Below are 25806 nucleotides of genomic sequence, written 5' to 3'. Positions count from 1 at the left end.
CCTTCGCTTAAAAATAAAACAAGATTCTAGTCCTCATATTTTAAGGGCTGATTTAAACAGGAAATTGTATTATATTGAGTCAGACCATTGGTCCATCTAATTCAGTAACTGTATCGCTGACTGGCAGTGGCTCTCCAAAGTTTCAGACAGGTGTCTCTGCCCTACCTGGAAATGTTGGGAATTGAACCTGGAAAATTTTGCATGCAAAGCATAAATTCTGCCAATGAGGTGTATTGTTTCCCACATTCTCCCATCTTTTATGCAGGGGAGCAGGCAGTGATTTGGGTTTTTAGGGCTTTCTAGTTCAATGCCAGTACATCGATTATTCCTAGAAACATGCTAAGCACCCATGAAGCTCTTTATTCTGCCGACTTTCCATAGCAGTGAGCAGCCTTGTGCCAATATTCTGCTCTAACCGAAATTTCCAAATGGCCTTCAAAGGCAGGTCCAGGTACAACTCATGGCAGTAGCCCGGCCTGAATATGTGGATAACTATGACCAGATCTCAGCACAAAGGTTTACCAGTACGTGTGATTGAAATCTGATTTGACAGACTTGTTCTTGCTCTGGGTTCCCAGATGATCAAATCTCTGAAGAAGGCGATGGCTCCTGTCATTAGCGACGTCTCCGTGGACTGGGTCTTCCCTGAAACAGCCGAAGTCTTAATCTCACCTGTCAGTGCAAGCTGCCTTTTCCCAGGGGACCGGTTGGTGGGTTACAGCATTGTCTGTGATACATCCCTGTATGTTTCGAACCCCAGGCTGGTGAGTAACCCCCACAGTAAACCTTCTGCTTAATATAATGCCATTAATGATGATCTGGCTCCATCCTGTACTTCCCCCATTATAGAAAAAAATGGGGTTCACTTTTATAGCTCAACACTCCGTCAAAGGACTCAGTGTCTCCTAAGTCCATTATCAGTCAGAGATGAATGGATGGAGACAAGATCCAGTGAAAGCAAGGTAGATCTTATTTTTCTGTTGCAGCAGAGTTCCCCTCCCCACCTTGCAAGGAGGTGAGGACCCAGAATGAAGGTGTGTGAGAACTTTTAAAGACTTTAGAAATTGCCCAGCTCCTTAACCAAAGACCACCCAAAAGCATCATAGACACATCACAGAAAGAGGCGGTCTACAACAGAAATTTGAGTGTGGCTTTTCTCCTGTCTGTCAAGATAATGGTCACTGATTGCATTAACTGGCCAGTCTGGGCCATTCTTTTGAGATAGTGAATACCTTTGTTTTGTTTTTTAAAAAATGTTTATCTATTTATACTTTTCAAGTTTATACCTTTCACTAATTTTATACATTTCACTTATTTTACAGTCATTTTGACATTTCAAAACTTGACTTCCTTCCCCCACTTTCTGCGGTTTTAATATCTTCTGCATATCCAAATTTACTTAATCTGCACATTTACTCATCTTCTTTAAATATATACTCTTATAAAACTGCAAGTTGTTACAATAATCCTGCCAATGATTTCATCTCTTTATAATTCATCTGTAAATATTCAACAAACCATTTCCATTTTTTTTATTTCAAAAATTGTTATCTTGATTTCTTATTCTTCCAGTAAATTTTGCCATTTCTCCATAAGTTTTTATATGAGTTCTTCCTTTGCTGGGACTTCTGTTCTTTCCATTTTGGGGCAGTAAATACCTTAGTTCTTGAATCCAGGTCACAGCCCTATCCTGTTCAGCTGAGATTCCTGCATTGCAGGGGGTTGGACTAGATGACCCTTAGGATCCCTTCCAACTCTACAATTCTATGATTCCATGTAGAAGGCATTATATAAACTCAATGCCGTGAGAATCGGGAGATCCACTCCCAGTTACAGCAGGCAAGGTCGAACTCAATGAGGCAATTTTTCAGCCATATAAGTAGGCATCTTTTATTGATGGTCACCCTCGCCTGAGAAATCAGACCCGGGAGAAAAAAAGACAGTTTGCCGAGATGGCAAAAATGACTGCATCAATCAGGGGCTGCTCCAGTCAAAAATTCTACACAGAATGGGAATGCATAGGGGAATGCAGGAAGAAATCTGGTGTTAAAGCAGAACTCTTAATAGGCAATTGTTAAGCACGTAAGGACAAAAGAAGTAATTATAATTTAACAGTTTCCATGTTATTCTATTTTGTTAAAGCAACTAGAAAAAAATATTATGATGGGAAGATCTCACACAGGTGAAGGGAAGCAGTGGCGAGGAGGGGAGGGTTAGGTTGAATTTGGGAAATAAAACAATATATGGGACAGCAAAGGGTATAATAGATTCTAATAGAATAGTAATATATTGTAACCAGAATAGAAGTTCAAAAGGGGAAGCAAATGCATTTTTAGTATTTTCATTATTGTAATAGTTATTATTTCTTATCAGTAGAAGGCAATGTTAATTTAGGCTTCTTCGTTTTGCTGTCTGTATAACTTTCTTAAGTCAATAAGAAGAAGAAGAAGAAAAGGGGGGGAAAGACAGCAAGTGGAGAAGGGCTGTAGCTTATCATTACAGCACCTGTTTTGCATGCAGAAGGTCCCACGTTTAATTCCAGGTAGGACTGGGAGAGAAGCCTGTCTGAAACCCTGGACGGCTGCTGCCAGTCAGTGTAGACAGCAACGAGACAGATGGACCAAATGGTGTGGGGCAGCTTTGCAGCGGGAGCTGAACCATCCTTTTGAACCAGCTTCCTTCCTCACTTTCCTCTCTCCCCTAGGATCTGGGATCCCACAGCTAGTTCTCCCCTGGTCTCCTCGCTGGCCCAAATAGGACTAATTTAACCAGCTAGCCCTGGTGATCATCTAATGGTTTTTGGGTGGATTCCCCCCCCCCAAATTGATTTTTGAATTCTGAATTTATTGTTATTCACGTTTTATACTGTGTGTGTGTGTGTGTGTGTATATATATATAAAATTTTTATTAGTTTTTTTAACATATCATTTTCAACAGTAATTAAACATACTTTTACATCTTATTCAAATTTTGGACTTCCATCAATCCTGTCTGAAAATTTGCCAATCTAATCTCTCAGTATGCATTTCTTATCTTCCCTGTTACATTTCAAACTCATAACCAATATCTCTATCTTTTTCTACTTTGTAACATTTCTTTGTAACATTTCTATCTTTTTCTACTTTGTATATTTCTCCTTACAAAACTTACTGTAGTCCTACTAGCGTAATTTGTTGATTACAGTTGCTCTTCAAATAATTCATTTACTTCTTCCAATCTTGTGTAAATCTCTGGTGCCGCAGGTTTCGAATCCTTCCTGTCATTTTGTCCAATTCTGTATCTTATGCTGTTTTTTGTTACATCAAATGTTTTAAATTTGTTGTTAGTCACCCTGAGCCTGGTTTTCTGAACCGGGAAGGGCGGGGTATAAATCAAAATTTATTATTTATTATTATTATTAGGACAAGAGGCGACGCTATAGCATGCTGCATTCCCAAGAGTCTGGCAGCTCTGTTTTCTTCCACTCACAAGAAGAAGGAGGTGGCTCGGATGTCTGGGGCTGCCTCAAGGATTCAGAAACCGGGTTGCCTTCAGAGAGGACCCCTGAACTCCTGGGGGTTGGCGGAGACCTGGGAAGTGAATCTGAAGTGGACTCTGGTCAGTTTCCTCTCCTTCAGCTCTTTGGATGTCGTTCATACATGTAAAAGGGGAAAATAAGATTTTCTCCTTTACTGTTCCTAAACGTTCCTCCTTTCCCAGATGTTTTGCTCCGTTTTCCACGTTTCCAGATCAAGTTTGGTGGTGGTGTGGCGACCTCATGAAAATTCATTAGCGTTCTTGTGCAAGTTTATTTTCATATTCGCATGCTTTTATGCAATTTTGCCTAATTCACACATCTTTTGCAAAGCAACTTTCCCTAATACGTGCATTACATTCACGAACGTGTGCATTTCCCCCATACATATTCATTTTTAAAAATTATTATTTTCATATGCAATGTTTGGTTGGAGATCTCCATTGCAGAATTCAGAGAAGGGCTCGTTTTGAAGGATAGCCGTGTTTCACTCTGTGTATTGGTTCAGAAAGTGTGAATTAGGTAGGTTCACCTTTAAATGAAAATGGAATTGTCTTTCTGCCAAGTCCTTGGGAAAGAAGCCATCTTATTTTGGTTCTTTTTGCATGTCGCTTTAACAGCTCACAATGGTGCAAAGTGCAGGGGCTCATTCTGGAAAGGCATTTTTACCTGGTGCAGTGAAGCACCACACTTTAGATGAGAGCCAGTGTGGCAAAGTGGTTAGAGTGCTGGGCTAGGACCTGGGAGAGACCCGGGTTCAAATCCCCACTCATCCCTGAAGCTCGCTGGGTGACCTTGGACCAGTAACCATCTCTAGGGCTAACCTACTTCACAGGATTGTGAGAGTCAAATGGAGAGGGGAGAGAACCACAGATGCTACCTTAGGCTCCTTGAAGGGTCATTCCACGCCAAATCACCTGGTGCCATGTGCTCTCATGACTCAGATTTTTTTAAAACGTGTAGATACCTAAGAGAACCTCAAATTAATTTTTAAAGATATTTTGGTCCAAAATTGGGCGCAGGAGAATTTTTTTAAAATTTTGATTTTTGAGCAATTTAGGCTAATGCAATTTCTGCGCCAGTTTAGAAAAAACCTCCCGTTTCGCTTAGTTTTCAACCAATTGGGCTTATTTGGGTATCAAAATAAAACTAATTTTTTAAAACCTCTTGAAGGAAATCTGAGTCGTGAGAGCACGGTCGAGTATTAAAATCAGGTGTTTTGATGTGGAATGACCCTGCCAACCTAGCAGTTCGAAAGCACGGCAGTGCAAGTAGATAAATAAGTACTGCTGCGGCGGGAAGGTAAACGGTGTTTCTGTGCGCTGCTCTGGTTTTTGTATTGGTGTTCTGTTGCGCCAGAAGTGTTTCAATCATGTTGACCACATGACCCAGAAAGCTGTCTGTGGACAAACACTGGCTCCCTTGGCCTGAAAAGCGGAATAAGCGCCGCCACACCATAGTCGCCTTTGACTGAACTTAACCGTCCAGGGGTCATTTACCTTTACCTCTTTTATGGTCCACAGTCTGTGGCTGCTCATGTATCCATCCCTGTCACAAGAGGCCCAGGTGACCTCAGTGGCCAGGTGTACCTTTTACCAGCCTTTTTATTAGTTGACTGATTTTATTTCTCAAAGGAGCTACAGCTTTGAGGAGAGCTTTGCCTATTAAACTTCCCTCTGCCCCCCCCCCCCGTCTATATATATTCGTCTCTCGTGGGCATTTCTTCCTGTTTCCATTTCTGCGCCAACAAAATTCTAGCTGCTGTCACTGCATACAAAACTAATTTCACATCTTTTTTACTAATTTCATTACCTAATATTCCCAGTAGAAAAGTTTCTGGTTTTTTAACAAAAGTATATTTCAACATTTTCTTTAACTCCTTATAAATCATCTCCCAGAAACTTTTCACCTTCTTGCATTCCCACCACATATGGTAGAATGTTCCTTCTGTCTCCTGACACTTCCAACATTTATTACATACTTTATACATTTTATCCAATTTTACAGGTGTTATATACCATCTATATAACATCTTCATTACATTTTCCTTGATCGTAGTACATGCAGTGAATTTTAAACCATCTTTCCATAATTTAATCCAATCATCAAATTCAATATTATATCCAAAGTCTTTAGCCCACGTAATCATTACTGATTTAACCTCTTCATCAATCGTATTCCATTCCAACAGTAATTTATACATTTTAGATAAAATTTGCACTTCGTTATTCAAAATTTCCTGTTGGAATCTAGATTCTTTTTCAGAATATCCTCTTTCTAATAGCTCCTTTTTGAACATTTCATTCAACTGAAAGTAATGCAGCCAATCATTCACCAATAATAATAATAATAATAATAATAATAATAATAATAATAATAATAATTTATTATTTATACCCCGCCCATCTGGCTGGGTTTCCCCAGCCACTCTGGGCGGCTTCCAAAAGAATATTAAAATACTGTGATACATCAAACATTAAAAGCTTCCCTAAACAGGGCTGCCTTCAGATGTCTTCTAAAAGTCTGGTAGTTGTTGTTCTCTTTGACATCTGGTGGGAGGGCGTTCCACAGGGAGGGCACCACTACCGAGAAGGCCCTCTGCCTGGTTCCCTGTAACTTGGCTTCTCGCAGTGAGGGAACCACCAGAAAGCCCTCGGTGCTGGACCTCAGTGTCCGGGTAGAACGATGGAGGTGGAGACGCTCCTTCAGGTATTCTGGACTGAGGCCGTTTAGGGCTTTAAAGGTCAGCACCAACACTTTGAATTGTGCTCAGAAACGTACTGGGAGCCAATGTAGGTCTTTCAAGACCGGTGTTATATGGTCTCGGTGGCTGCTCCCAGTCACCAGTCTGGCTGCTGCATTCTGGATTAGTTGTAGTTTCCGGGTCACCTTCAAAGGTAGCCCCACGTAGAGTGCATTGCAGTAGTCCAAGCGGGAGATAACCAGAGCATGCACCACTCTGGCGAGGCAGTCCGCAGGCAGATAGGGTCTCAGCCTACGTACCAGATGGAGCTGGTACACAGCTGCCCTGGACACGGATTTAACCTGTGCCTCCATGGACAGCTGTGAGTCCAAAATGACTCTCAGGCTGCGCACCTGGTCCTTCAGGGGCACAGTTACCCCATTCAGGACCAGGGAATCCTCCACACCTACCCGCCTCCTGTCCCCCAGAAACAGTACTTCTGTCTTGTCAGGATTCAGGCTCAATCTGTTTGCCGCCATCCATCCTCCAACCGCCTCCAGACACTCACACAGGACCTTCACCGCCTTCACTGGTTCTGATTTGAAAGAGAGGTAGAGCTGGGTATCATCCGCATACTGATGAACACCCAGCCCAAACCCCCTGATGATCTCTCCCAGCGGCTGCATGTAGATGTTGAAAAGCATGGGGGAGAGGACAGAACCCTGAGGCACCCCACAAGTGAGAGCCCAGGGGTCTGAACACTCATCCCCCACCACCACTTTCTGAACACGGCCCAGGAGGAAGGAGCGGAACCACTGTATGACAGTACCCCCAGCTCCCAGCCCCTCAAGACTGTCCAGAAGGATGTTATGGTCGATGGTATCAAACGCCGCTGAGAGATCCAGCAGAACTAGGAAACAGCTCTCACCTTTGTCCCTAGCCCACCGGAGATCATCAACCAGTGCGACCAAGGCAGTTTCAGTCCCATGATGAGGTCTGAATCCCGACTGGAAGGGATCCAAATGGTCTCCGCTTCTTCCAGGCGTGCCTGGAGTTGTTCAGCAACCACTCGCTCAATCACCTTGCCCAAGAATGGAAGATTTGAGACTGGGCGATAGTTGGCCATCGTGGCCGCATCTAAAGATGGTTTTTTAAGAAGCGGTTTAATAACCGCCTCTTTCAGCGGGTCTGGGAAGGCTCCCTCACGGAGGGAAGCATTCACCACCCCACGAAGCCCATCACCCAGCCCTTCCCGGCTAGCTTTTATAAGCCAGGATGGGCAAGGATCAAGGAGACAGGTGGTTGGTTTCACTCGTCCAATCAGCCTGTCCACATCCTCGGAGGTAACAGATTGGAATTGATCCCACGCAATTTGACTAGACAGGACTCTAGCACTCTCCCGCCCCGGCCCTGCTCCCACGGTGGCGTCTACTTCTTCCCGAATCTGAGCGACTTTATCAGCAAAAAACTTTGCAAAATCATTGCAGGAGATCATGTGGCCCGTACTGGGCCCCGATGTAGCAGGTGGTTCCGCTAAATTGCGGACCACCTGAAAAAGTCTCCTGCTGCTGTTTTCTGCAGATGCAATAGAGGCGGTGAAGAAAGCCTTCTTTGCCGTCGCTACCGCCACTTGGTAGGCTCGACATTGAGCTCTAACCTGTGTCCGGTCAGCTTCTTTTACTTCCTCATATGGTTTCAATTTCCATTTGTTTCCTTCTTTATTTATTAATTTCTCATATGTTACCCATCTCCCTGTCATATTGATCTTTTTAACACTCATAACCTCTAATGGTGATAACCAGTGTGGAGTCTTTGGCTCTAGTAGATTTTTATACCTACTCCAAATTCCAATCAAAGATCCTCTGAATATGTGGTTTTCAAAACCTTTATGTACTCGCTTTTTATCATACCACAAATATGCGTGCCAACTGAATCTATTGTCATACCCTTCCAAATCCAACAATTCATTATTTTCTAGCTTCATCCATTCTTTCATCCAGCAAAGACATGACGCTTCATAATATAATCTCAGATCTGGCAGGGCGAAACCTCCTCTTTCTCTTACATCAGTTAATATCTTAAATTTAATTCTCGGCTTCTTGCCCTGCCAGATATATCTTGATATTGTTCTTTGCCATTCTTTAAATATTGCCACTCCTTTAATTATTGGGATTGATTGAAATAAGAACAACATTTTCGGTAGCACATTCATTTTTATCGTTGCAATCCTCCCCCAAAATGATAATTTCATTCTTCCCCACAATGGGCATGACTAATTTAGGTTCATTAATTTCACTGGGCCTAGTCTAAGTCAGATTTAGTTGCATACAACCTACTAATGCTTTGTCTTCCCAGGAGTGGACGCGACAACAGCTCCGTCACGGCGTAGGGCGTACAGCACCAATCAAATTGCTGACCACGAACCATTCCGGAAGGTTCCCACGGCCAGCGACCCCAGCTCTGTGCTCATTAAGAATCCGCTTCGGAAGGCCCAGCTGCAGGATCTCACCCAACTCAGCCCAGAACCGCCATTGTGGCAGGTGGAGTTTCAGGTAAGCTTCCTTGCACTTTGAGTAAAATATACATTGGAAGGGTGTCCCTGGAGCTGCTTATCCGTGTGCCTTTTTGTTGTTTTCTAATGGGTGTGTTGAAAGCTTATTTGCCGCATCTCCGAAAGTTCAGCATACCAGGGCAAGTGGCTCAAGCTATCTCCCACTACGGTAGACTCTTTCCCCAGAGAAAGTTGAGAACAGATCTTTAATGGGGAAATATGTCTGTAGATGGGAATGTGAGGGGTGTTCTTAAGGAAATCTGACGATACCGTATTTTTTGCTCTATAGGACGCACCGGACCATAGGACGCACCGGACCATAGGAGGAGGGAAATCTCCCCCTCTCTGCACAGCGCCCCTTCAGCGAAGCGGTAGGAGAAACGGAGACCCTTCCATTTCTCCTCCCGCTTCGCTGAAGGGGCGCTGCGCAGAGAGGGAAAACTGTGCAGCGCCTCTCCAGCGAAGTGAAGCCTGGAGAGCAAGAGGGATCGGTGTGCACCGACCCCTCTCGCTCTCCAGGCTTCAGGAGGCTTTCTGCAAGCCTTCGGAGTGCAGCGGGAACTCCTGCTGTGCTCCAAAGGCTTGCGGATAGCTGCCTGAAGCCCCCGGAGCGCAGCGGGAGTTCCTGCTGCACTCCGGGGGCTTCAGGCGGCTTCAGCAAAAGCAACGCGAAGCCTCCAGAGTGTGGGGGGAGCTCTCCCTCTGCTCTTCGGAGGCTTCGCAATGCTATCACTGAAGCCAAGGAGCCTGCATTCGCTCCATAAGACGCACACACATTTCCCCTTAATTTTTGAAGGGGAAAAAGTGTGTCTTATAGAGCGAAAAGCATGGCACCTTTCTCCTGAATGCAGAACAGGAGCAATCAGAAGATAGATCACATTCTCCTTGAAAATCTCTGAATGTAAGAAGAGTCTGCTAGATCAGGCCAATGGGCCAGGATCCTGTTCTCACAGTAGCCAAGCAGATTCTCCCAATGGGAAGCACCACAAGCAGGAGGAGAGGGCAACACAACACTCTCCCCAACTGCGATTCCCAGCAACTGAAATCCACTTGTCAAACTCACACATTCCTAAACAATATGCAAACCAAAACACAGCTATCCTTAAAAAAAAAGAATTAAAAAAGTGAACCTAGGAATGGAGTGTGACCCTCTCAGTACTACATATATTAATCCCCAATCCCTACCCCCTTCTAAGAAAGGGCCTTGTTTAAAACACACAGAACGCCACAGAGGTTCCAGCTGTGGTTACCAAGCAACTGAGCCCTGGTATCATACACCTAATCTTCCTCTCTGTAATTAAAGCAGCTGGCTGGCTGAAGCTCGTATATTTTGCTTTGTCTACCTTGCAAGAGGTCAGCGAAACCTTTCCAATAAGTGGAGCAGCATAGATCACTCGAGACATGACGTTAAGAGGAGTCAGGGTGCCGGTCTGTTGGCTCCATAAACCATCAAGAGTCCTTGTAGCACCTCGAAGATTAACTGCAGTTGGAATCATTGTGGAGAGCCACTAGCTTCACTGGGTACTTAACCGAAGCGCATCCGATGAAGTGTGCATGAAAGCTTATGCTGTAAGGAGTAAGTCTTTGGGGCAGTGTGTGACAGTGTGTTTGGGTGGGAGTATGCACGGGATCCTACCTCTCCTCTCCTGACCTTTCAGTCTTCTCAGGCTTTTGCTGCCAGCCCTCAAATATCTACCCCAAGAATACGGGGGGTTGGAGCAAGGCGGCCCTCCCTGCTGCAGCAGAGTCGTCTCTCCTTCTGCCACAACCCAGAATCACCACAGCAGCACATCAGCCTTGCACAGACTGGGAAGAACTTTGGGCCACTTGAGACCGACTCCCTCCCAGGGTCCATTTTTTCAGAGAGCCGGAGCCCGGGGGATCTGGGTAAGCCATCCAAATCACCAGGCCCTAGGAAGCTTAGTTTGGTCAGAATTGAGTATACACTTCCATAGTTAACACTACGTACATTACTTCTGGCAAATGAGCCACCGTGGCTGCTAGAGGGCCATGGAAATTTGTGTCGGTTGCCAGATGTGAAATATATCAGCATTATTTACTGCTCTCCTTGCCCCATTGCTAGTTGAAAATATTGAGCTAGACAGACTAATGATCTGGCTTTTCAAGTAGCTTCATATATCACTCCCTCTAATAGCAAACTCAGCTGGTGAGTGCTAACAGGATTGTAGCCGAAACAGCACCACTGAGGAGCAAGAGGGAAGCATTGGAAATAGTGTGGGGGAATCCAGAAGATTGCAGAAGTACAAAAAGATTTAGGGGGAGAATCATAGAATCGGAAGGGACCCTGAAAATCATCTAGCCCAACCCCTGCACTGCAGGGATATGCAGCTGTCCCATACAGGGATCGAACCTGCAACCTTGGAGTTATCAGCACCACAAAGAGGGCACCAACCCCTCTCCAGCCCAGTGGGGACTGAGCATTCTTAATAGACATGGAATAAAGGTAAAGGGACCCCTGACCATTAATTCCAGTCACGGACAACTCTGGGGTTGCAGCACTCATCTCACTTTACTTGCCAAGGGAGCCGGCGTACAGCTTCCGGGTCATGTGGCCAGCATGACTAAGCCGCTTCTGGTGAACTAGAGCAGCGCACAGAAACGCAGTTTACCTCCCCTGCTGGAGCGGTACCTATTTATCTACTTGCACTTTGACGTGCTTTCGAACTGCTAGGTTGGTAGGAGCAGGGACTGAGCAATGGGAGCTCACCCCATGGCGGGGATTTGAACCTTCGACCTGATCGGCAAGCTCTAGGCTCTGTGGTTTAGACCACAGCGCCAACCAAAGGGGAGGGGGGAAGGAATGGAGCAGCTTGGAAGAAGGGCATGGCTGGCTGAGTAGAAACCTGAACAAGACATTTTGTTGCAAGTCCCGCAGGTATCACATAATTGCTTGCATGCCTCTCCCGGCAGATGTTGCCCAGCACCCATCCTTCCTCTTTGAAACGGAGACTTCGTCGGATTGGGAATCCCACGACCCAGAGATTGGCTCAGCCGGCGGCAGCTGGCGGCACTCTCCAAGATCCACCTGCAAGGCGGTGGTGAAAGGGCTGCAGAACAACGAAGTGGTCCAGTGGGAGGTGCTGTTTGACATCGCCCCGCTTTTCCGAGGTCGGGAGGGCAAGAGGAACGACGAAGATGATCTCTGGAGCGAGACCTTCCATCACCTGGCTGCCAAGTCCATCGTCCGGGACTTTGAGCAGCTCGCAGAGAGGGAATGTGAAATTGAGCACGGTAACTTGCACTGATAGCTGCAATGAAAGTGCTACTCTTTGCTGGCGGGTGGAAGATGGAGTTACCCCAATAAGCCAAACCATGTTTTGACATGCTGTAAATATAATTTGGGGCCCTGTCCAGACATCATCATCATTATTAAAATTTATATACTGCCCTTCATCTGCAGATCTCAGGGTGGCTCACAACATAAAATACAATATAGTAAAGGTAAAGGGACCTCTGACCATTAGGTCCAGTCGCGGACGACTCTGGGGTTGCGGCACTCATCTCGCCTTATTGGCTGAGGGAGCCGGCGTACAGCTTCCGGGTCATGTGGCCAGCATGACTAAGCCACTTCTGGCGAACCAGAGCAGTGCACGGAAACATCATTTACCTTCCCGCCGGAGTGGTACCTATTTATCTACTTGCACTTTTGTGCTTTCGAACTGCTAAGTTAGTAGGAGCTGGAACTGAGCAACGGGAGCTCACCCCATCGCGGGGATTCGAACCGCCGACTATCTGATCGGCAAGCCCTAGGCTCTGTGGTTTAACCCACAGCGCCACCTGCATCCCAAAATACAATATAAAAGCACAAAATACATGCTTAAAAAACCCCACAAATCAGTAACCCCCTCTCCCCACCTGCTCCCACAAACACATGTAAAAGGAGTATAGGATGTTAATTAGCCCAAGGCCTGGTTGAAGAGGAATGTTTTTGCCTGGCGCCTAAAGGTGTACAGTGGTACCCCACAAGACGAATGCCTCGCAAGACGGAAAACCCGCTAGACGAAAGGGTTTTCCGTTTTGGAGGCGCTATGCAAAACGAAAGCCCATAGGGAAATCTCCGGGGACCTCTTTTAAATGCTAGCGGTGGGGAGCAAAGCCTTCCCCCCCCCCGCCTTCAGAAGAGGTCCAGGAAGGCTGGCGGGGCCGAAAGGCTTTGCTCCCCAGTGCCAGCATTTTAAAAGCAGTCCGGGATAGCAGGGAAGCGCTTCCCGCTATCCCGGACGGCTTTTGAAGGCAGGAGAGGCATGCCGGCAAGTCTCCGCCAGCAGCGGCAGCGCTGCCGCTGCTGGCGGAGCGCTCCGCGAAGCCTGGGCGCGCTAATGTCAGCGCGGGCAGGCTTCGGCATGCGGGCAAGTCTCCGCCAGCAGCGGCAGCGCTGACGCTGCTGGCGGAGCGCTCCATGAAGCCTGGGCGCGCTAATGTCAGCGCGCGCAGGCTTCGGCATGCCGGCAGAGGTCCGCGAAGCCTTGGCCAGGACCTTTTCTGAAGGCTGGCGGGGGGCAAAAGTCTTTGTCCCCCCTGCCTGCCTTCCCAGGGGCTTTTAAATCGCTCCGGACAGCGGAGAAGTCCTCCGCTGTCCCGGGGCGATTTTAAAATGCCGCCCGCCAGCATTTTAAGATCGCTCCGGACAGCGGAGAAGCCCTCCGCTGTCCCAGGGTTTTTTAAAATGCTGGGGGTGGGAAGAAAAGCCCTTGTCCCCCCCCCCAGCCTTCAGAAGAGGTCCGGGGACAGACTGTCCCCGGACCTGGTCTGAAGTCGGTTTCCCTAGGAACGCATTAATTGATTTTCAATGCATTCCTATGGGAAACCGTGCATCGCAAGACGAAAAACTCGCAAGAAGAAGAAACTTGCGGAACGAATTAATTTCGTCTTGCGAGGCACCACTGTATAATGAAGGCGCCAGGTGAGCCTCCCTAGGGAGAGCATTCCACAAATGGGGAGCCACTGCAGAAAAGGCCCTTTCTCATGTTGCCACCCTCCGGACCTCTCATGGAGGAGGCACATGAAGGAGGACCTCAGATGATAATCTCAAGGTCCAGGTAGGTTTGTATGGACGTCTTTCTTACTGTGCAGTCAGATTGGATCTGTAGGAAGCAAACTTCTCTATCTCGGAGGGGGGGGGAAGGATTGACTAGCTCTACCCGGCACTTTTTGTCCAACAGGGTCCGGCCGGCGGTACCAGGTGAATGCCGTGCACACCAGCAAAGCCTGCAATGTGATCAGCAAATACACAGCCTTTCTGCCCGCAGACCTGAGCAACAATAGCTACTTGCCGATCGTTGTGGAATATCCCAATGCAGGTAGAGGAGCCTAGCCAGAGCACAAGGATTGTGGGCAACAGCGCCTGGTGTCACCTGGAAGACTGACCAGTACAAGGGTTATGTCATATGCTCCCATGGACCAGAAATGTAGGAGGCTGTCTTGTTCAGAATCAGGCCTTGGAGCCATCTCATGCTGCCTGCCATGGGTGTAGCCAGGAATTACTTGGGGGGGGGGCAAGTCTTTCGTTGGGAGGGCAGGTCTTTTGTTGGGGGTGACCTCAGTTAGCTATGTATTTTTATTGATTTGGGGGGGGGAGCTACCACTCCCTGCCTACCCACCCACCCAGCTACACCCATGCTACTTATCTTTTAAAAGACATCTGAAGGCAGCCCTGTTTAGGGAAGTTTTTAAAGTTTAATGCTGTACCCTGTTTTTAACATTCGGTTGGGAGCTGCCCAGAGTGGCTGGGGAAACCCAGCCAGATGGGCGGGGTATAAATACATTATTATTATTATTATTATTATTATTATTATTATTATTATTAATTATTATATCTGCATTCCCTTCTGAGAAGCTTTCCAGGGTCCCCATGCCAACAGTAGGCAAACGTGGGTGGATAAATTGTTGAAAATAGCTCCATTTTGCGTGGGGCGGGGGGCATGTTTCATTTTCATTGGGTTAGAAGACATGTCCACCCCCCTCCCAAACCCTCAAAATTGCCAGTTCTCACTCTATAATAATTCCATCTGATTTGTTCCAAGGTCCAGCCCTGAAACCAGGCAGCCAACGGAATTCTGGTTCTGAGAACAGGCGGCACAGAACGCTCTCCTCTGGGCTGGGACGCATCCAGTCAACCTGTGGTCAAGATTCAGCAGGTGACCAATTGCATGCATGGCATGAGTAAGATAACAGCATTCCCGTGGGTCATATTTTCTCCCCCCCCTAAAATAAATTTGATTTTTCAGTTTTCACAATATGACCAAGACACAGAAATTTGCAGACACAAATTATGAATACAATTCCATAGTTGACCCCGCCCTTTTTGTGGTTCCTTTTCTACTTTAGATTTTTAACACTGCATATTCCACTTTACTCCATTTTTAAGCTATTCTTCCTTTTACCTTCGTAATATTTTTAACTGCTTGATTTAAGTTAATGCTACTAATGAACTTATTTGCATGCAAGAACATTTCAGATATTCTACAAATTTCCCCCATTTTTTAATAAAACATCCCTCTTGGTTTCTTATTACATCCATCAGTTTTGCCATTTTGGCATAATCCATCAGTTTAATCAGCCACTCTTCCTTAGTTTTTACACTTCTGGGCAAACACCATTCTGGCTATGGTTGTGGCATATACGAACAAAATTTAAAGGTCCTTTGGAATCTCTTTATTTGCAATAGTTAAAAGATAAATTTCTGGGTTGTTGTTTTTTTTAACTAAAGTAGGTTTCTTTTTTAAAAGGCATAGATTTATTTATTTATTTATTTTTTAAAAAAACATCTGAATTCTCCCCAGGATTTAAAGGGTCTGTTTTTATTCTGACAGCTGGCGAAATTAGAACCGTACCCCAGTTTCTTGAGGGTTCCCTTCCAGGATCAGTTCCAGGGACTGGATGTTGCCCTCCCCCTCTTAGGGTTATGGGCCATGCAATGCCTATGCCTGCCGCCAGCCCTGCTGACCCCCCTTATCAGCATGCAATGAGCAGATGGTTCGCCTAAAATTGTAATTGCACTGAGGAGCGGTGGACTTGGGTACCATTGCACCCTCCCTGTGCAAGCCCAAACTTTGGTGCACAACCCCCCCCCCCCGAGTCCTCACACTACCTTCCCAAAGGCAGGTAAGGAAGCACCTGGCTTTGCGAAGTAGGTGTGAGGATCTGGCAGGGTGCTGGAGCCCTCCCATCTTTTCCCGAAAGCTGGGAAGGCACCAGCTAGGGTTTGGGAAGGAGAAAGGAGGACTCTGGGGCCCTGGCAGAGCCTCACAGATGCCCCTGCACTGAGCAACCCAATCCCTGCTGTCAGGTTTGCAGGTGGTTGCTTGCGAGTAAACAGCCAGGACTCCAACCTGTCTTTTACAGGTTTTATTTTAGTGCAAACTATGTACAGTGCAAAGGACGCAGGTGGCGCTGTGGGTTAAACCACAGAGCCTAGGACTTGCCAATCAGAAGGTCGGCGGTTCGAATCCCCGTGACGGGGTGAGCTCCCGTTGCTCGGTCCCTGCTCCTGCCAACCTAGCAGTTCAAAATCACGTCAAAGTGCAAGTAGATAAATAGGTACCGCTCTAGCAGGAAGATAAACAGCGTTTCTGTGCACTGCTCTGGTTCTCCAGAAGTGGCTTAGTCATGCTGGCCACATGATCTGGAAGCTGTCTGCAGACAAACGCCAGCTCCCTTGGCCAATAAAGCGAAATGAGTGCCGCAACCCCAGAGTCGGCCACGACTGGACCTAATGGTCAGGGGTCCCTTTACCTTTATCTTTTATGTACAGTGCGCAAATCCAAAGTTCATGTCTGCCTCAGTCACTTGCAGATTCCGGGAGTGGCCTCTTCCGGTTCTCCCCCCCCCCCGCCAGCATAAGAACTTAGACACCCCAAATCTCCACTTCCCCTCCTTACATTTCATCCCACTTTGAAAACTGGGCTATGGAAGTGGCATCTCTGTTTTCTGACCAGCCTGGCTGAGCGGAGCTCTTGGGCTCTCAGTAGCTTCCCTCCTTCCCCCCTCTGCTTCACTTGAGGCGGGGCTCTTTCCACTGCCTGACCAAGAGCTGCTTCTGATGTTGGAGGCTCCCTGTATTCTTGTGCCCCCTCCATGCTGCAAAAGAGGCTAACCCAGGTGGTCACTGGTTCTTGTCTCTCTTTCCCCCCCACAAGCAGATGCAGAAGAGAACAGCCTGTCTCCGTGCAGTACACCGTCCTCCTCGGGATGGGATCGCATCACTTTCCCAGATGGTAAGGAACGTCTTAGAGAACCTTGCACCAAGTCAGACCATGGGATCTTCTCACTCAGTGTTGTCTACACTGACTGGCAGCAGCTCTCCAGGGTTTCAGGCCGGGGACGGTCTCAGCCGCAGCTCGCGATGCTGGAGGTCGAACCTGGCACCTTGTGCATGTAAAACAGATGCTCCACAAATTAACTGTGGTTCTTCTCCTCAGGAGAAAGAAAGATTCCAGTCCTAAGAATCATTGAATTGTAAAATGGAAAGGAACCATAAGGGGCACCTAGTCCAATCCCCTGCAATGCAAGAATCTTCTGCCCAGTGTGAGATTCGAACCCATGACCTTGAGATTAAGAGTCTCAAGCTCTACCAACTGAGCTATAAAGCACTGATTTAAGTAGGAACATGGAAAGCTGCCTTAGGACTCATCCAGCCTTCCACTCGTCCAGTTCCTAGAAAGCACAGGTCAAAGAGTTTTGCCACTTGCCCTGTGCTTTCCAGGCAGCAGTTTTGCATTTGCCTGCTGCTTTCTCCCAGGGAAAGCACACTCTTTACTGCTGAATCGGAACAAACAGCAATTTGCGGGGGAAATCCAATTGACCTTTGCTCCGCTTTAGCCATAAAGAGTGGGTTTTCTCGGGGGGAAGTAGCAGGGCAAGCGGAAGTGTGGACAAGTCCTTAGACTGGGTCATATCATTCATCCATCTACCTTAGGGCACAGTGTGCATTTGTGCAATCCAGTGCGATCCCCGACCTCATTCCCCAGAGAAGGGGCATGAGAAGGCCCAGGGTCATGGCAACCTCAGGGTTAGGAAACCTTTTCCAGACCGAGGGCCACGTTGCCTTCTGGGCAACCTTCTGAGGGCCACATGCCAGTGAGGCAGAAGTGGGTGGAGCAATGAATGCAAATTCCACTTCATGTGTTTACAGTGGGTTGGGTTGTACACAAATTTACCTCTCTCTTTCTGTCCTCTGCCCAGACAAGCCAGAGGCATTATTAGAGTTCAGGAACACATTCTGCCATTGTACCAACCCTCAAGAAAGGTGAAAAGCAGGACTAGAGAGGGGTGCAGCTTGGGGAGAGTTCTGAGGGCCAGATAGAGAGACCTGCTTTGACCACTACACTAAACTGTCATCCTTCCGGCTCTGGCGCCATCTTCCATTTTCTCTCTCTCTTTCTCCTCAGTTCCACTACGAAGTCCATCTGTCTCCTCTCAGAAATCCATTGAGAGCTTTTTTGCAGCCAGGTAAGGGCTGATGTTTCCATGGACTGTTTCTCCTCCTGAGAAGGTGGTGACCATCTCTGAGGTGACCATCTCAGGTGGCAAATGCCGAGAGGGGGAGGGGTGGCGAGCAGGATTTGCACCTTGCACCTCCTAGGAGAGCCTGCTATACTTGGGGACAGTGGAAATGTTGTTCTGTCAACCAGTGTTGAAGGAACACTCACCCAGGCCAGGCAGCTTTTGTATATCGATAAGAGGGCTACACTGTCCCACCTCCCAATTTTTATGTGGACAAAGAAGATGGCGGAATTAGAGAGGTTGTTTGTACAGAGCTCTAGTGGCAAACCTTCCCCTGTGCTCAGCTGTGAAATGTTGGGCGATCTTTATTTTGTTTAAAATGTTGCCCAAGAAAAATCTGCAAAAACCGGTGGGTCAAGATGTCAGTAGGGTGAATGTGCTCCTCACACAGTCAAATCTTTTCCTTGAAACTGACTTGAATTCTGTGGGGTGGGGTGGGGGAACAGAGAAACTACTTTTCCTCAGCCAAAGAGAATGTGCTTGACTGGGAGAGGGCAGCCATCATGCTGAAGGCTGAACAGCGCATCTGCTTTCTTTGCACAACCCTGTCTTGGTGGTCCAGGCTCACCTTTAACAAAACAAGACTGTTGACGCGAGCAGCCCGAGGCTTTATGGGAAAAACACCCACCAGGACCAGCGAGACGAGTTTGGAAAGTGACAATGAAAACATTGACTACCTGCCCCTTGTAAGTATCGGGTCCCACCAGGTTCAGACACTGCTCTCCAAGCATTCACATTGGGATGCTTCCAAAAAAAAAAAAAAAAAAACCAAAAAACAAAAACCACCATCAAAATTTATTCTCTTATTTTGGAGTTCTGCATTTCCTTGTGACTTTTTGCTGAAGTGGAACCCAGGTATTAGGAATGTTTTGTTGCACAGCTCCTGTTTCCGACGTTTGCACAAGAGTTGTGCATAGAAATTCAATAACTAAATAAATAACTGACTGCCGCTTTCGCACAGTCTGCAGTTCCTATGTGCCTCCATCCCTCCATCCCTTCCACATGGTGCAGGTGCATTGATGAAGACACTTCCAGAAATAATAGTAATCCCCATATGCAACCTTGTTCTTGTTATTTATTTCTTAGATGCATTTTTTTACTTTTTTTACCCAGGGGTAATTCAGGGTGACCTACAATATATAAACAAAGATATATCAAAACGGGTGTAAACAAAAACAAAGGAAATCTAGAGGACAATCCAATTTCAAAAGGCATGATTAAAATATCCCACCCACTGTGGGAGGCCTCAGATAATTAAAAAACCAAAGCCTGGCAAGGGGTGTGTGTGTTTGCCTGGTACCTAAAGATGTGTAATGATGGACCCAGGTGAGCCTCCCAAGGGAGTGCAATCCATAAACTGGGAGCCACAACTGAAAAGGCCTGTTCCCATATTCCCACCCTCAGGACCTCTTGAGGAGGAGGCACATAGACACAGTCTTCATGTGATGGGAGAGGAGACCCTGGAGGCAGTGGGGTCCTGAGCCACAGAAAGCTTTATAGGCCAAAACCAGCACTTTGAATCAGTCCTAGAAACTAACTGGTAGCCAGTGCAGTGGGGCCAAAATTGGTGTTATGTGCTCAGGCCAGCTTGCCTACCTTGTTATGATCTGAGTATAACTTATTTGGCTACAATTCTGCTGGTCTAGGGTTTCTTAGGCAGGGCCGGCCCACCCATGAGGCAGGCTGAGTCAGCCGCCTAATGTGGCAGAAGGGCGCCCCACCACTGGCAGAGAAGTTGCACCAGCTTATCCACTGAAATCTTGTGTGCTCTGTGAGATCTCGCTGAAACCTGCTGCCACTTTGCAGGCACAGCCACACAGCCCAGCTAAGGGAAGTTTCAGTGGCGCCATGGCGGCAAAATGGGATGTGGCGGCCCTGTTTGTAGGAGACTGAACACACCTGTCAACTGCTTATCTCAGTATTCTAGAGAGTTCCAGCATTCTCCTTTGCGACCACCTGCGTTTCTTGCCTGTTTGGGAACCCAAAAGGACTACTGTTTCCCCCCTTCCCCTCAGGTGTCTCTCCAGCTTGCCTGCGGCTCCTTCCTCTTGAACAAGGCCTTCTGTGAGGCCATCAACATCCCCCTGGAGAAGCTGAAGTGGACGTCTCCTTTTGCCTGCCACCGCATGGCTGCCAGCCCCTCAGCCGGCTCCTGCGCCTCCAGGAGATCAGCCACGTCAGAGGAAACCAAGAGCTCTGAGGGAACTCAACCACTGGACAATGTCAATCTCTCGACAAACAAAGAGAGTGAGTCTGTCGAAAGTCACTCTGGGGCCCTGAAGGCTGAGAACAAGCTTTCTCCTCCGGCCATCACCATCCAGCGCTTCTCCTTTCCAGAAAGCATTCCATCGCCTCAGGAGTCGCAGGCTGACAGCGGGAGAGGTTCTGAGACGGACAGCTCCGAGCTGCAGGCCTGGTTGGTGGACATTGAGCTCCAGCAGAAGAATGCACCAGAGGGAATGCTGTGGGCCACAGCCGTGGCCCTAGCCTGGCTGGAGCACAGCTCTGCCTCGTACTTCATTGAGTGGGAGCTGGCGGCAGCCAAGGCCAGCCTGTGGCTAAGCGAGCAAGATTTTCCCGAAGGCTGCAGCCTGCCGGCAGTGAAGGCAGCGGCTCAGCAGCTCTTTGTGTTGCTCAGGCACTGGGATGAAAACCTGGAGTTCAATTTGCTCTGCTACAACCCGAATAATGTATAGAGAGGAGGAGAGGGTGGGCTCTCAGGAGGGAAGGTGGGCACACGGTGGCTCATTCAGGAACCAGGTTACAACCTACCAATTACTGCCAGAAACACCCCTGTATGTTGGGTTGAGGGCTGGGCTGGGAATCTCAGGCCCAGAGGTCATATGCAGCCCTTCAAAGATCTCTATCCGACCCCTTGGGGCTCCTCACAGGTCACACCCCTCACTGACCCTCATCCTGAGCTTCCTTGAGCTCTTTCACCTGGTTGAGACGTGTTCTTGAACTGTGATAACGCTTCTTGCTTTCCTGGATGCAGAGTTGTCTATGTAGAACCTCTCTGACTGCTCTGTGTTTGGACTGTAGCCTGCTACAGAAAGAGGAGGAGTCCTATCCGTAAGCCTAACCCCATCTACCACTGCCAGGTAGCCCCCAGAAGGTTGCCTGCTAGAGAATGTGGCCTTTGGGCTGAAAAGCAATTCCCTGCCCCCTGGGTAAAGTTTTCCCAGACAATGATCAATGCTGCATTCAGAGGCTACTCCCTACCCCTGCATCCTTGTATCCTCTGCCCGCAACACACATTTTCTATGGGGCTAGAATTATTTAAACAGTAGTAATATTATGCATCCTTTTCTATCAAGTCCCAAGCTTGCAGTGTGCATTGCCATCTCCTGCCTAAGTCCTGTGATGGTGGCTAATATTATTCCTGCCTGTAGATACAAACCGTGGAAGCTCCCTTAGCCCATGGGGTCCATCCAGCCCATTCTTGTAGACACCAGGGATGAGCGGCAAACTTCAGGCTCATGGGTCCCACTCCTGCTCTTGGTTTATTAGGATGGTGGTGAATGTCAAAGTCCAGCAATCAGAGTGTGAAAGAGTGTCAGAGGAAGGGCAACATGTGCCTAGAATTAAGGAACAAGGTGCTTCTTAACATTTGCTCAGCCCAAGGGTGTGTTTTTATCATCAGATCTAAACTTACAGTCCAGTCCCAGACAAAACTCCACTCCTGGTTTTCCCAATAAACTTTCTTCATCTCAGCAGCTTAATTTTTAGAAGAGTCAGATGTGGAGAAAGCCTTATGTTGTTATTGCCCTGTTGTTAAACAAACCCTCACAGATCTACTGAAAATCACCTTGAGACCTAACAGTAGATCTACTTTCTCCCCACCCTGGTCTGTGTTGGCAGGGCAGCAGATCACCACGTTTTCGAAGAGGAATCTCTTCCTGGAAGTGCTGGGGGTTGCACCTGGGATCTTTTCCAGAAAGGGACCTGCTACAGCCTTTCTCCTATATAAGCATAGGAAGCTGCCTTCAACCAAGTTAGACCATTGATCTGCCTAGCTCAGTATTGTCTTCTGCAAAATGTGGGAATGATGTAAAAATCTTACGCTGGTACTGTAGTGACAAATTCGGAAGTGCAGGGTTCCCTTCATGTTAGTCACAGACACACCCACTTCTAAAGTTATACGACCTAAGATTATACAATAATCTTACAAATATAAAACAATAATAATTAGGGATGCATTGAAACGATAAATACAAATCTCCATTTGTTGCTTTTCAGCTGGATCTACTATTTTCTATGCCTGGTACGTTGGGAACTGATTCAGAGTGCTCCAATATGTTCTTTCAGAGTGGCTTAAGCTGTGTTTACCTTGACGTTCCGCTGGAACAGCTTGTGTTGTCTGTGTTCCTAAACGCTTAGCTTCGGAGCATACATAACAGCTTCTCCTCAGTCTTCTTCCCACACACCTTCTCCAGAGTGACCCTAGGAGCCAATCCTCACTGGCTGGCTCAGCCCCTTTCACACTTATTTGTTCCAATCAGCACAAAGGGTGAGAAGGCTTCTTAGTGGCTAAAAAGTTCCCCTTTCATGTTGATTGGGTTGACCCTGCTGCAGAAATAGTAACTTTGCCCGCAGATCACAACACCACTGTAATCTGCTTTGTGGGAAAGAATCCCATGGAGGCTTATAAGCAGTCAATGAAAACAGAACATTCCTTGACCACAGGCTTGCAATCAGAAGACATGGCACACAACAGAAAAAGGAACAATCAGGCACCCGTTCTTAAAGTTCAATAGCCCTTTTTATAATAACCACTTGGGAACAGTTTAGGGGTTGGAGGTGCCTGATGGAGCTGGCCTTTCAGTAGAGGTGATGGGGTGAGTCCTGCTTCTCATCTCTCCCACTGAGGCAGCCGCTGGAATGGTGAGGAGGAGGACAGATGCAGATGCACAATCCCATCAAGGTTGGTTTTGAGCAGTGTCTTTTTTTATCAGCACGTTCCTGCACACTGGTAATGCAGAGGAGGTGAAAAGACTAATGTTGCAGCACAAAAACTTCCCCCCACTTTTCTTTTGGAGGGACCGTTCTTTGTCAACTAATGAGAAAAGGAATTGCATCCAAAGGGAAGATAAAATGTTGGTCGTAATGGGTGGGCCAGTGGCTTTTTGTTGTGTTTAGTTTCAAGGTGGCTGAGGGCACCAGGGAAGGCTGCAAGTGATTTGGAGAAAGAAAGACAAGACATTCACAGCCCTTTATTTCACTCTGCAAATCATCGCCCCTTGTGGCTGGCACTCTGCAGCCCTCCCAGGTGCCCATGCTTTAATTAAAGCCCAGGGAAAGACGTCATGAAGTAACTCCACATATGAGGCTAGGAAGGACAGGCACCTGGGGAGGCTACAGAGCATGGAGGAAAATGTTTGATGTAAAGAAAAGCATACATATCATGCTTACATCGATAAGCTAAGCTCAAAGCCCTACCCTGAGAACCATGCAGACAAATGGGGAGAAAACCTTTGAGAAACTGAAGGGCAGGTCTTGGCACAACACAAGAAAGAACATAGAAAGCTGTCATATATTGAGTCAGACCATTGAGTCTTCTAGCTCAGTATTGTCTACACTGGCTGGCAGTGGCTTCCCAGGGTTTTAGCCTGGGCACATTCCCAGCCATACCTGGAGCTGCTAGAGATTGAACATGGGACCTTCTGCATGAAAATCAGATGCTCCATCCTGAGCTATAGACTTTCCCCTAAATGTAAAATAAGATCCCAGTCCTCATGGAACGCAAAGCTATGGCCAATTGCACATATGTAAGATGAGGTAGTTTAAAACAACAGTGGAAGACTCCTAAAGCATCAGCTCTATTTTGAAAACAAGACTAGGTGATTTAGAGTTCCCAGTTATTCCAGGGTTCAGACTGGGAGAATTTCAGGAGCCCCCCTACCTGCCACTCATCTTCCAGCCCTCCGGCTCTGCCACCAGGGATGTGTGGAGTGGGGTTTTCTACTGAGCTGTGTTCATACTGCCGGCAAAGTGTTAGCAGCTTCATTTAGTTGTGTCAGTCCACCAGGTGGCCTCTTTCAATGATTGTTCCTGCTACTCAATGTGATGATATAATTATCTAACGTCCGAAGTGCCTTCCGGATGTGATCACGCCTGCTGTATCGCTGACGCTTTCGACTGTGGTGTCTGGGCTTTGCATTTGCCATCCCATGAGCCCAAAACCTTGAAAGTGGGGGAAAAATATTGAAACCTTTTCTTGCCTCCCTTTTGTTTTCATGTAGCAGAGTATTCCTGTGAGCTAAAATATATTTATTGCAGCTTGCACAGTGTTGCGTGAAGTCGGGATCAGGCACTCCTCTCCTCAATTTAAACTAGAGCCATTTTGGTAATTAAGCAACAACAACCCACAAATTCAAACTTTGGTCCGCCCCCCCCCCCCCCAAAAAAAATTTGTTTTGGTTTTCTGACTTTCTGCTCAGATTTTACTTTTGGAATCCAGCTGGAAATTAATAGAAGAACAACAGCTTGATTTCTTGCCCACCCTTCACCCATGAGGTCCCGAGGAAGCTTACAACAATATAAAAAAGGAAGATTAAAATTTGTTAAATGAGTATTTCAATCTCCAATGAAATACAGCCAAGAGTACACGAAACCTTACTCTTGTTGATGGATATGAAGCATCAGCTTGCCAGATTCAATGGTTCCTATGCTTTTTTCAAAATAAGATAAGTAGAATTTCCACTGGTTCCATTTTCTTTTTTTACTTAAAACAAAAAAATAACCTTGTCATCAGATCCAGAGCTGGTACAGATTGTTGCCCTTTTCCTATGGGTCCAAGACCTTCCCTAATTCACCTCCAACATGCCCCCTTTTACTCCCTACCACTGTGGAAACCCTGCTGTTGGTACTTCTGCATCAGCAGATCTTTTCCCCAACATCGAGGGGCTGATGCAGTCCTGTATCCTGTGTTCACAATGCCCAAACAATTGGGAAGCCTGCATTTAGGCTATGAGGGCAAGAACCAGAAGTCTCCCCCTTGGTGGTCTCCACAAACTGGTATTCAGACACAGACCGGATTACTGCAGTGCATTCTACCTTTAAAGTTGAGCTGAAAGTTGCAGGTAGGGCAAAATGCAGCAGCTAGGTCTAAGGCTGCAATCCTAACTTCATTCACCTGGTAGTAAACTGAATTCAACAAGACTTACTTATGAGGAGACATGGTTAAGAGTGCACTGTTCTAAAGCCTTAACAACTCAGGACTGGAATAGCTGAGAAACTACTTTTCTCTGTATCCATGCCCGTAATGGATGGGACCCTGTCCTCTTTGCTGTTTCAACAATTGCCTACTACTCTGTGCTGCAAAAATGGTTTTTCTCAGGCCTTTCCCAAACTGAATTGCTGTTTTTAGCTGGCAGCTGATCTATGATCTATGAGGATTTTCATTACGCTCTCTATTTCTGCTGTATGACTAGTTTTATTGAATGTCTTTTTTATGTACCCTTGCTCCCTGAATAGATAGTATATACTGAGTGATTTTTTTTATGCTGTCTCTTATGCTGCAGATAGTCCACA

At 47.0% G+C, this 25806-nt stretch overlaps 1 protein-coding gene across 6 annotated transcripts in view; it reads left to right on the top strand.

Annotated features, from left to right (window-relative positions):
- VWA5B1 (von Willebrand factor A domain containing 5B1) overlaps positions 1 to 24668 on the top strand; it is a 71035-nt gene extending 46367 nt beyond the window's left edge. For 3 of the 6 annotated variants that reach the window (XM_082229818.1, XM_082229821.1, XM_082229820.1), the window contains 11 exons: positions 579 to 764; positions 3402 to 3597; positions 8553 to 8749; positions 10407 to 10635; positions 11680 to 12000; positions 13932 to 14069; positions 14793 to 14906; positions 16908 to 16985; positions 18159 to 18219; positions 18836 to 18959; positions 20289 to 24668. In XM_082229818.1, coding sequence (XP_082085944.1) covers positions 579 to 764; positions 3402 to 3597; positions 8553 to 8749; positions 10407 to 10635; positions 11680 to 12000; positions 13932 to 14069; positions 14793 to 14906; positions 16908 to 16985; positions 18159 to 18219; positions 18836 to 18959; positions 20289 to 20969 — 2325 coding nt within the window. In that variant the 3' untranslated portion in view covers positions 20970 to 24668. The remainder of the gene's footprint in view (positions 1 to 578; positions 765 to 3401; positions 3598 to 8552; positions 8750 to 10406; positions 10636 to 11679; positions 12001 to 13931; positions 14070 to 14792; positions 14907 to 16907; positions 16986 to 18158; positions 18220 to 18835; positions 18960 to 20288) is intronic. The other 3 variants (XM_082229823.1, XM_082229822.1, XM_082229819.1) reach the window with 3 other exon arrangements.
- The last annotated feature ends 1138 nt before the right edge of the window (positions 24669 to 25806 follow it).

This window comes from Podarcis vaucheri (assembly GCF_965113315.1).
Source record: "Podarcis vaucheri genome assembly, chromosome: 7".
NCBI lineage: Eukaryota > Metazoa > Chordata > Lepidosauria > Squamata > Lacertidae > Podarcis > Podarcis vaucheri.
The sequence above is the reverse complement of the archived record's forward strand: the minus strand, read 5'-3'. Positions and strand labels throughout refer to the sequence as shown.